Source organism: Acartia tonsa, chromosome 9, assembly GCF_053477335.1.
Source record: "Acartia tonsa isolate MP-2025a chromosome 9, ASM5347733v1, whole genome shotgun sequence".
NCBI classification, from domain to species: Eukaryota; Metazoa; Arthropoda; class Copepoda; order Calanoida; family Acartiidae; genus Acartia; species Acartia tonsa.
The window spans coordinates 8512163-8524497 of record NC_137268.1 but is presented as its reverse complement, the minus strand read 5'-3'; the positions used below and the strand labels follow the sequence as shown (position 1 = coordinate 8524497).

At 32.1% G+C, this 12335-nt stretch overlaps 1 protein-coding gene across 1 annotated transcript in view; it reads left to right on the top strand.

Moving 5' to 3' along the window:
- The window catches only part of LOC145328154 (uncharacterized), a 138097-nt gene extending 125939 nt beyond the window's left edge, over window positions 1-12158 (top strand). The window contains exons 8-15 of the mRNA XM_080171737.1: window positions 3983-4044; window positions 4735-4801; window positions 5984-6115; window positions 6666-6739; window positions 7147-7262; window positions 7864-7999; window positions 8613-8676; window positions 8890-12158. Coding sequence (XP_080027863.1) covers window positions 3983-4044; window positions 4735-4801; window positions 5984-6115; window positions 6666-6739; window positions 7147-7262; window positions 7864-7999; window positions 8613-8676; window positions 8890-8903 — 665 coding nt within the window. The 3' untranslated portion in view covers window positions 8904-12158. The remainder of the gene's footprint in view (window positions 1-3982; window positions 4045-4734; window positions 4802-5983; window positions 6116-6665; window positions 6740-7146; window positions 7263-7863; window positions 8000-8612; window positions 8677-8889) is intronic.
- The last annotated feature ends 177 nt before the right edge of the window (window positions 12159-12335 follow it).

Here is a 12335-nt window from a genome sequence, read left to right as displayed (position 1 = left end):
AAAACTAGTTTTAATCTCATAATTGTACTTTCTATATAGGCGGAAAGCTGTTTATAATACGATGCGAGAAATAACTATTATTTAACATTTATGTTAGAACCTTATATATTTGAATTATTTTTCAACAATATGTAAAGAAGGTGTATCAACTTTTTTTTTTATAGCTAGCCGGTTCTTTTAGTAAGTAGTAGATGTAAAATTTTTCATAGAATTCAGATATGCAATCGGATTTTTTGTAGACCTCTTATTTTTTAAGTAATTTAAGTTTTTTAAAAAAATAATTAAGTCGGTTTTAAGGTACTAAAACGCAACAAAATAAAAGAAGAAAATGGCCAGTAAGAACAAAAATAGTAAGATCTTTAATTTGACACCTTACTTTTAAAATTCTGTTGAGTAATTATTGAAAAAATCTATTTTTTTAACCTCGGTTTAATAAAAACTTTAGACCTAAATATTTTCTCAAACAGACATAAAAAAACATGGGTTCATATATACCTTTAGAATCAGAAAAATATTACGAATCCATTGTAAGCAAAATTGAAAAAAAGTAAAAAAATAAGAAAATAAATAAATGGCCAATTATATTTTTTGTTCAGACAACACTATCGTCTTCCCTTTTTTACCCCCTCTTTACCCCCTCTTTACCCCCTTCCCATTTTTATACTCAATTCAAGAATTAAGACGTTGCCTGTACAATATAATATGATATTTTCATATAATTCCTTTTATTGTAGTTTATATACTATATTGTAAACTTTTTTTTTCAATTTTGCTTACAATGAATTCGTAATATTTTTCTGATTCTAAAGGTATATATGAACCCATATTTTTTTACCTGTGAAATAATAAAATTAAGTTCAAAGTTTTTATTCTCGTGGGTTTAAAAAAATCGATTTTTTCAATAATTACCTGACAGAATTGAAAAAGTAAGGTGTCAAATTAAAGATCTTACTATTTTTGTTCATAATGGCCATTTTCTTTCTTTTTTTGTTGCATTTTAGTACCTTAAAATCGACTTAATTTTTTTTTTTTTAAACTTAAATTACTTAAAAAATAAGAGGTCTACAAAAAAACCGATTGCATATCTGAATTCTATGAAAAATTTTACATCTACTACTTACTAAAAGAACCGGCTAGCTATAAAAAAAAAGTTGATACACCTTCTTTTAGAATATATATTCCTGAGTTATATTTTCTCAGAGAGAGAGGGGACAATGGGCTGTTTATTACACTAGTCCCCGAAGTAAGATAATAACATTGTGAACTTTTAATGGATTTTGATTGGTTGGTTTATTAAGTTAAGTGTTTATATGTTTCAACCAATAATTTTACACTGCAAAAGGGGTAATTTTGTGTGTCATCATAGGGGGATGTACAGTACATCAATGTATCGGCAATTGTCTTATCCCTGTAGATCCCTGGTAATATGTGCACTCTTTATGAATAGAAATAAGACAGTTATCCCCTGTGGAGACGGATAGAAGTGACATCACACAGTTCAGATAAAACAAAAATCCTGATAATAAAGTTATAGGATGTTTGTAAAAAATCGGGTTATCGAATTCAACTGTCAACTTCTCATGTGCCCCTAGAAGCCTTTAGTGATGCCGCTAGTTAATAATCTTGAAGATTATAGGTTATTGGTTCACAAAAAGGTGATACTCAAACAGTGGTGTGTACAGGGTTTTGCCAGGGGGCAAGGGCGTCCTAGCCTTTTCATTTGGGGGAGGGGTAATCTTTATATCTTATAGGCAAGGACGTCCAAGCCTTTAAACCTTTTTTTGGAGGGGGGGGGGGGGAGTAAAAATGAAAAATTAAATAATTTTGGGTTGCCGTTTAGGGGGGGATGGGTAATCACCCCTTTACTCCCCCCATCGGACGTCCTTGCAGGGGGGTACCCGAAGAAAAGTTTGACACTCCCCTTAAACCAAAATCAAGGGGGTGTGAATACTTTAGGACTGTATAATAAGAGATATAAGTTTTCCGGAATTGTAATGTAGGGAGTAGATTTGAAATCTGCATCAAATTTTAAGGATTTTTTATAAAATTAGTTTTTTGTATAATTCTTTATCTAAAAGCGGAAATACAAATTAAGTTAATTAATTTTGGCATCTGTGATTGGTGGATTTAAAAAATCTGCGCTCTGATTGGATGTCGTACATCATTCAACCAATTAGAGCGCAGGTAGTTTAAAATCCACCTATCCTATTGGTCAAAATTAATTAACTGAAAATGTATTTTCGCTTTTAGATAAAGAATTTTACAAAAAACGAATTTTATAAAAAAAATCCTTAAAATTTGATGCAGATTTCAAATCTACTCCCTACATTAAAATTCCGGAAAACTTATATCTCTTACTGTATAATACAGACAACAAGATTTCAGGAGGGTGGATACACCCACCTTACAGAATCTAAAAACTCAAAAGTCCAAAAGTGTCTTTCGACTGGTAAATTGACGTTCGAATTTTTATATTTAGAAGGCATCTTTTTGTTTTATATCATTGTGGATATATATATTAAGATTTCGTAGTGTTTGGCAGTGTTGATAAGACGATGGCCAATAAATTGATGTACATCTCCAATGATGACACACAAAACTAAACTTAGTGCAGATTACAATTAGTAGTTGAAACGTTTGAACACTCAACTTAATAAACCAATCAATCAAAATTCAATTAAAGTCCTCAAAGATGTTAAGACAACAAATAAGAAAACGTTTTATAAAACTTTAAGGACTAATTATTAAACAGACTAATGTCCCTTCCCTCCCTGTTTGAATCTTTTTATGAGACAAGACATTTCTTCTCTTATACATTTAACTATAGTATGATCAAGCAGCAGTAGGAAATAATCTATCCCAAAATACAATAAAAAAATTAGTTGTAAGGAATGAACTTTTTATTTTTGACAAGATGTAGACAAAGTGGATTCAATATGAATATAAAATATAAAGTTACAATAATAATCCTTAGTTCCAGGAATATAGCACCTACACAATTATTTTTTTTTATTTTTTAATTTGTCCAACAAGGATGACAATATCCATAAAAGTGAAGCTCTAAGTGTTATTACTGATTCCTAAATAAAAAGACTATAAATTTATAAGTTAAATCAAAATTTAAAGTAAATTTGTTGCAAAACTGCTTAAAGACAGGATACTGTTTAAGGACATGATTACATAATTGAACCTAACTGTTATAGGAATCATCATGCAAAGTTTGAAATCGACAGGACAATTCTAACATCTAAGAAGCAAACCGTTTTGGACGGACGGACCGACACTAATACTAGAAAAGATTCCCTTTTAAAAAAATGATCATTGATCACGCCAAAAAAATGGAGGTATGTCAAAAGTTTTTTCGTTGGTTGCCATATTTTATGTAACTAAATTATCTAAAGATAAATTAATATCAATTTTGAAGATTTTTTTGCTTCTCGCACACATATCTTCATTTGGATCTACTGCAGTTCACGGTAAAATATTGCTGGTAACGAATATTTCAAAAAATCTATGAATTTTAAAGGCTGCTAGCTGCCAAACGGCTGAACGTACAGAACACACCCGCACACCATTTTAAGTGGCATAAAAAGGCCTACAAATAATCTGGAATAGCCAAGATCAAATGATGCACAGGGAAAGCTTTACTGAAGAAAAAACGCGTAAAATAGGTCTTTTTCGCGCATTTTTCTGCACTGCGAGATAATTATGCATTATTGATTTATGGCTATTCCAGATTATTTGTAGGCCTTCTTATGCCGCTAATAACAGTGTGCGGGCATGATCTGTACGTTCAGCCGTTTGGCAGCTAGCAGCCTTTAAAATTCATAGATTTTTGGAAATATTCGTTACCAGCAATATTTACCGTGAACTGCAGTAGATCCCTTCATTTATATATCAATGGGATGTCGGTTAAGCGTTAAAAAAAGTAATGCCTTGTAATGAATCATTTTCAGGGTAAAAAATAATTTTTATGTTTTAGGAGAAATATTATTGGAGCAGGCATCCCCAGATGAATCTATTCAGTTTTCCGGTCATTTGGAGGTAAGATAGGATTTGCTATTTTATTTTTAAATTAAATGATATATTGTCCTTGAACAAACGTAGGAGTGACAAACGTCGGAGTTGACACTTAACCTAGCCTAACCCATTTAAAACCATCTAATAGGTTTTTAAAATGCCTTACCCCTGCGGAAGGCTTATTTGTATAAGCTTATCTTAAGTTAACCTTACTTGTATAGAAATAATTAACTAACTTAATATTTTTGACACTTCTGCGTTTGTCCACTCTGATGATGTCACTCTTGCGTTTGTTCTGAAATCTCTGTTAGTTGAGGGGTGATGAGTTCGAATCTTGTCGCAGAGCGCATTCTGAAAAAAATGTATCTTCACTACTCAAGGATGACCAGTCTTTTTTCTGTAGGGGGGGGGGGGGGGGGAGTACCTTTTTGGGGGGACTGCTGCGAAATTCCACCCTGAGAAAAATATAGGAGGGAACCTATTAGAATCTCCTAGCTGTGCATTAATTTTTGACTCTCAAGAAAGAATTTTATTTCTATTTCCTTCCTTACAATAGTTATTCATCGTAACGTATTAGAGACAGCTTTCCGCAGATATGAAAAAAATATAAGTTTGAAACCAGGTTTTCTTTTAAAATTTGTGTAAATTTTCTGTAAAGTAATACGATGCTATACATGATTTTACAGTATTCAAAAATAGTGTTGAATATTTCAGGGACTACCAGATGGAAAATTGGAGTTAGCTCTAGTCCCATCAGCATGTGATCAACCTCATAATATAGGTAAACTATCCTATTATATAAAGTTTTAAGGTGTGTTTGTCATTTTACATCTCGCTAACCACTGAACCGATTGAGTTCTCCATTATAGAGAAGCTTAATGAAGGTCTTAGGGTGGTTGATGTCTATTTTATTTATAAGTCTTTGGATGGTTTTAGGCTATTTTCTGCCCCCCACCCCCTTTTATTAAAAACATAGCCTTAGATGCTTGGGGCTCAGTCGCTAGAACATTATAAATCCCTAATCCCTGGCAGTTAAGAATCAGTATCGCAGAGCTAATATCATGATTTTCTAAATGGTTCTTGTATATTTGACAGGATTTACAGACAACCAACCAATTCCCATTTTTTCTACTTCCCTGTACGTGAACAATAAACAAGAATGACATCATCAAAAAGTAGCTAAGCACAAAAATTGTGTATAAACAAGCAGACAGAGTGAGTTATAGAGCACTAGCGGCTACGCCCCTAGAAGTCTCTAGGAGGGGGAAAAGTCGACCTCGTCCCATTTTAGATTTGTGTTCAAAAGAGTAAAAGAATATTTTTTTGGGGGGAGGGGGGTGAAGACACCCTCCCCAAAAATAGTTTAAAACCTTCCCAGGACCCATAAGAATCTTCACTGTAAAAGAGAACAATATCGGTTCAGCAGTTATTGAGATCCTTCTGGACAGACAAAAAACGCTTACTACTTTATATAATAGGATATACATATATATAATACAAAAGTCACGAAGTCTTTTTGTAAAAAATATATGTTGGTCTTTTACAGCTAACCGACGGACCAAATAAATTATATGCAGATGCTGATGGTCATAGGAAATACTCTCGAAAAATTGAGCCGTTTATCTTGAATAGCAGCCGAGAATTTGGTTCCACGCCAAACGAAGGAATGGAAAAACATCGGAGTGGACAAACGCAGGAGTGGGACAAACGTCGGAGTGTACAAACGCAGGATTTTTGGGACAAACGTCGGAGTGGACAAACACAGGAGTCCCAAACGTCGGAGAACGTTTGGGACTCCTACGTTTGGGTTAGGACCGAGAATTTCACGCTTCCCTTCACTGTTTCTTACAGACAAACGAATTGTAGATTAGCTTCGCTACTCAAAAAGACAAAAAAATAGTGTAGATCTATCCATAGCTAAATGACCATTGAACGAGAAGATACATATAATTATTTATTTCAGACTTGATAACCTCCCTGCAGTCCTTGACAGCTACAAGTGATATAAAGACAGAACTGTGGACCAAATCTCTATTTCCAGAAGATAACAATCATATCCATGGACACAGCCTTATTATTAAAGAAGAGAATGAGGAATGTTTTTGTTCATTAACATTGGGTATATGGATGTTATGACAGGGGAAAATTGTCGTCAATTTATGTTGCTAACATGGACATAATTTATGGGTGAATACGTTCATCCCGTAGGAAGGGAGGATATGGGGTAAAGGGGGTTGAAGGTTGGGGATCGTGATTTTATCCAGCTACAAGTTTCACTTTATTAGAGTATATGGTAATCTGGTGTAAGATCTAAGAAATAATAAATCCATTTTTGCGGGCTTCCTGTAGTATTTTAATATTTAGCTGTTCAATCCAGTTACAATTTCCTGTTAACTAAAGCCAAAGTCGAGACTGTCAAACTACCAGTTTAATTTGCATGTAACATTTGTAGTGTATGTTAAGTCATTTTTCTACCTTTTTTCATAAATTTAATGTTCAATCTTTAAAGCATTATATAATTTGGCATTTCTGAAAATTGTGAATAATTATAATTTATGGCGTTTATTAGGTACTATTTGACAGCTTTTAAACTTTTTACAATTTTGATATTGCAAAAAAATCTGAACATAAACGTATTTTAAAGGCTGTGCCTCTAATGGACGATGAAGGAGGCCTCCAGATGGGTAAAATCCTGGCATGTACACCCATCAAGGTACAGGTAATGCATTTTGTACATTCTAATTATTCATATAAATACAGGAGTACTAGGAAAATTAGCAATAACATTATTGGAGGATTTTTTTCAACTTTTACATTGTAAAGTATTAAAAACTTAAATTCCCACCTCGCTTAATTGTAAGGGGGATGGGGATGGGGGTTGATACACTACTACCTTGCACCTTGCTGGGGACCCTGTGCCGACTTTCTATTGGGTCTTTGAATATCAGCCAATAGCGTCGAAAATACTGGGTAATACATAATAATAATAATACGGGGAAATATTTTTTCAAATAACCTAACCTCTCACTTCTAAGATAAAGCCAATTTACACAAAAGTGTCAGAACCCTCCCCCCCCCCTTCACCCTTACTAATCAGCTGTATTGAAATAACCTTTTGTTTTGTAGGCGACCAGTACACTGTCCTTAACATACATAATCATCATAATTCTGGCAGCTCTGGTTGTTCTTCTCATCCTCACCCTGGTTATCATTGTCTGCTGCTGCTGTAACAGAAGGAAAAGGTTGGAGAATACAATAATCTTATCATTTATTTAAAAATTAGTGGCTGCGACCTTGCATTTAGAGGCTTTGTATTCGAAGACTAAAAATAGCCTAAAACAATCCCTAGATAAAGAAAAATAAAATTGAATAGCCTTAAATTACTCTGGAACCTAAGCGAAACTTCTCTAAATCGGAGAGTACAATCGGCTCAGTTGCTATCTTAATCTTCATACAAAAAAACGTATTACTTTATATTTTAGTAAATTATTGCCTACCTTAAAAGTAAAATCACTATTCTGACTTAATGTATATGCTTATTTTGCAACTTACTAACGTCTAAGATGCTTTAAAAAATTGTATACAATTATTGAAAAATTACATGTTGTACAATAAAAAATAATAAAGTATAGTTTTGCGGGTTGCTGCGGTTAAGGATCTTCACTTTTTAGTATAAATTTCAAATAAACCCTATTATGAATAAATACACTAGACAGTCTTTTTTTATAGCAGATGAGTTTTTGGGTCTTATTTAGTAGAAAGTTGTAAATTTATTTGCCCCACTGCACTGCAAAGTACATTGTGTTATTTCCCAAAATTTATCAATATCTGCAAATATTTCAGACAAGAGAAGAGCCATTACAAAGAAGCATGTAGTATAGACGAAGAGGAGCCCATGACAAATGGTAATGGAAAGATTCCTCTGTATGACGAACTATCCATACCTTTCATTGATGCCTCGCTACCTCCCACACCAAAGGTGATAATCAAATGCTTTGTTTAAGTCAATTTATTGAAATTTTAGGGAAAAAGTTGGTTGTGATTTCCTAAAAAGTGACTGTTGATCACTTACAACATTTTCATAAAATTTAAAATAAGGTTGTGTAGCTTTTTATCCTTGTGTATAACCCTTGTAGAGGAAAAACTCTGCAGGGCATAAACATGCGGTACCCTAACCCTGTGGGGTGTGGGCCTTCCCAGTACCAAATATAACCTAACCTAACCTAACCTGACCTAAATTGATAAGAAAAAAAAGTTCAATTGGGGAAGCATCACCAACCTTTCAATTTTATGTATATTTTTGCCTTGAGGGAAAAGGCCAGATTTTTTTTTATATAAAATACATAAATTGTTTATTACATGAAAAGCCATCCCTGATTTTATATCTTACCTTCATGATCCCTGGTAAAACTAATGTAATCTATCAAACGCAATGTTTAAGTTAAAAAAACAAAAATGATTATCCATTAGTTATTGAGGATATTTTAGCTTTTATGAGATTTTTTTTATCTAACTGTACGTACAACATTCTTTAATGTAAAATTAAGGTGAAAAGTACAATAATAGATAACGATTATTTTTTTTTATTTTAGATGGGTAGAAGTACAGACCAGTTGGCCATTCTTTTGGGCAAGGGTTCCCGCACTTCTTTATCAAGTAAGTCATCACAACAACAGGGTTGACAACTTTCTTTTTAATTTTTAATCATTACAAGCAGTAACAGGGTTGCAAACTTTTTTGTTTCCTTGTTACCGAAATAAATCGCCCTTGGAAAAAACCCCAAAATTTTTGTAAAGTTGATGGTCAACTCCCTCAAATGCCCCTAGAGGACCACTAATAATTGATAAATTAACTTTTTTTATTTTTCAGGGGAGGAGGCCTAGCATCTTATTGAAAGAACTGAGTTTACACAGAAATAATTGTGTGCCAACCAAGTTAATATCAAGTTTGGAATGTCAATTGTAATTTTTGTACAGCCTGTACAAAAATTGGAACTTCAAGTGTACTTTTTGTACAACCTGTAAAAAAATAATAATAATGCATCACTAACATAATCACTCTTGAGTTAAATTTCAAACAATTCAAATCTATGTTATATAGGGAAATTTTTGTTTTTCCCGCCGAAAAAAAGTTATTTTACCGCCAAAAACACTACTTGGCTTATAGTAAAGTAAAGTTACAGTCAGCTGATTTCTCAATTTAGATCTGTTTAATATGTACATATATATAAATGCTTAATGTTAAAAATTCTTAAGTCATATATCAGAAGTTGTGATTTTTTAAAAATTATTTAAATATCAGTAAAATATGGTAATAAGTTTTTCTTGCAAAACCTGTTTAAGTAAGGGTCATTAGTACAGGCATTTAGAAAAACTCGGCAGTAAATTTCATAAATTAAATAATATAACAAAAGCTAGATATACCTAACAACTAAGATAAATCTATTTATGAAGATAGGTATGCAAATAATAAAAATACCTTTCTTTTATTCCACCTTATATTGCTAAGATGTTTGATGGAATTTTATGAAAAACATTTTTTCAATTAGTAAGCATATTTAAAAAAATAGATTTACCTATTTAATTAGGTATACCTAACTTTGAGTCTAGTGTCTACCTAGTGTATGTACATATAATCTGCTTAGACCAGTGAATTGAAAATATCTATCTCAACATTGCCAAATTAAATATTATAAATTTGGGTTTGTCAATATTCATATTATTTTGTAATTATTTTATCTTGATACAAATTTAAAATGCTGATACATATGCTTTTACTAAATAAAATAAATCAGAAATGATAATTTACAATAGTTAAATAAAATTACAATAATGCTAATTAGGGTTGGCCGGATACTTTTTTGGCCGATTGCCGGATATCCGGCTGATTTCAAATGCTGGATATCCGGTATTTGGCCGGATATTGAAAATGGCTCGATATCTGGCAAATTACCGTATATCCGGCATTATAAATCAGCCGGGTATCCGACATCCGGATTGTTTCAATATGCGGTATCCGGCCGGATATTTAAAATGGCCGGATATACGACCAAACCGGATATCCGGCCCAACCCTAATGCTAATAATAAAAGAGATTTAGTATTGATTAATAATAATGCAGTGAATTTGTATTTGAGCTCTGGTGTAGTTCACGGTAAAATGTTCCTGGGATCGATTAACTCTAAAATTCATGGACTTTATATCATCGTTATAAGCGGCATAATCTGGAATAGCCAAAATCCAATGATACACAGAGAAAGCATGGCTGAAGAACACGCGCGTAAAATAAGTTTTTTTTGCGCACATATAATTGTCCTTTATTGACTAATGGCTATTTCAAATTCTTTGTAGGCCTTGTTTCGGCAGTTAAAATTTTGTGCGAATATAATATATACAATCAGCCGTTTGGCTGCTAGTATTCTTTAAAGTTCATCAAGTCTTAGAGACAATCATATCCAGGAACATTTTACTGTGAACTGCACCTCATCCGATATTTGTATTGATCTACCTTTTGTGCCTTTAATAAAGTCATCAGTTATCAAAATCTAAATGTTTACAAATAATTGTACTTCTTCCTTCATAAAGGGTGTGCAGCAAAAAATGCGGACCTTTTTTAAAATTCTAATTGCACGGCTTGTGTTAATAGTGGAAAAATACTACACATACCGTTAGAACCGTTATGAACTCTAGTTTTGGGAAATATAAGAGTTTTGTACTATTAACACAAGCTGCGCAATTAGAATTTTTTTTAAAAGTCGGCATTTTTTTGCACACCCTTTAGATATTCTAATTCTTAATGCAAAGCAACTATTTTAATTTAAAAGTAAATATGTTAATTTAATGTTGCTTGATGTGATAATCTATTTTTAATTTAATTTGTTTATGTTAAAATTATTTTAAAATGTCTGACATATTTGTTATTTATCACAAATTAATAATCAATAACTTCGCCTAATTTAATTTGTATGTTAAGAATTAAAGATTTTACATTAACATAATTAAAGTAGTAAGTTTTTAGTTTCTATAAATATGCTTTCAACAAATTTTTAATACCTATAAAAGAATGATTTCAGAAAAAAGTCATTAAAGGTAAAATGATAATTTTTAGAATCTTTGTCTATTTTATTAGTTTTACTACATATTAGGATCAATGTTTTAACTAAGCAAATAATTTGATTGTTGTTTAAAAACTTGTAGTCTATAAACCCCGTCCAATTTTCATTCTTGATGTGTTATTAAAATGTGTTTTAAATTATCTTAAAATTTATTCTTCGGCTAATTAAGTAGTTAACTAAGTAGTAGATTAGGAAAAAATAACTAAAGGCGTGCATAATGGGGGTGTATTACCTTCGAAAATTGAAGAGGGGTGAATATACCCCCCTAGGGGACTACTTCTCTTGACAAGAGCCTACACCCCCCCCCCCCCCCCCCCGTTACCCAGTCAAGGAAAGTGACAAGATAAAAAGCTAAACCCAAAAAAATTTGGGGATGTTGATTATGTAGGGGATTGACAATATAATAACACCCCCCATGTTGTCTGTAGTACACCCCCTTCAATTTCGGCTTAAGGGGGTTGGGGTGTCAATATTTTCGAGTGCACTTTACGCACCCCCGATGTCGAAACCCTGTGCATACCACTGCACTGGTAAGAATCCTTTAAATGTGCCATATTTAAGGCAACAAACACATAGGGTAGGTAGATTTCATTTTTATAGGTTTAGAATACCTTTTAGTTTCATTAGTTCATTAATAAAAATACTACTAGTTCAAATCTCAAAGGTCGTCTTAAGTTTTCTTAATTTTGATAAAATTTTCTATACTTGGAAAACGGAATAATTTATGATTGTCCGTCCAAATACATTAATAACCAATTTCAAACTAATGTTCATTTTAATTAAATACTAATGTTATTTTATTATATGCTTTGCTGGGCTATGAAAGCTGTCACCCTTGTTCTGAATATATTTTGCTTCCTAATTAATATAAAACAGGATAATAACTGCAGTTCTTATTTGTTAAGTTTGAAATTTTTTCAATTATTTTATACAAAATGTAATAGTTTGTAGAAATATATCATTAAATGTAGTAAGTTAGTAAATTATGTAAGATGTAACGAAATAAAATAAAAATTTAACAATATTACAATAGTCTTTTTTGTTTAAAGACCAACTGAATCTTAGATTTTGTACGTATCACCCTCATCCTATCTCAATATTTACTACTAGCTAAAAAAGCTTCAAACTTCCAAAAAAATTTAAATTTGAAAAATTTAAGTTTTGAATGAATAATTTCTAAATTGCTTTGTTTTCATAAATT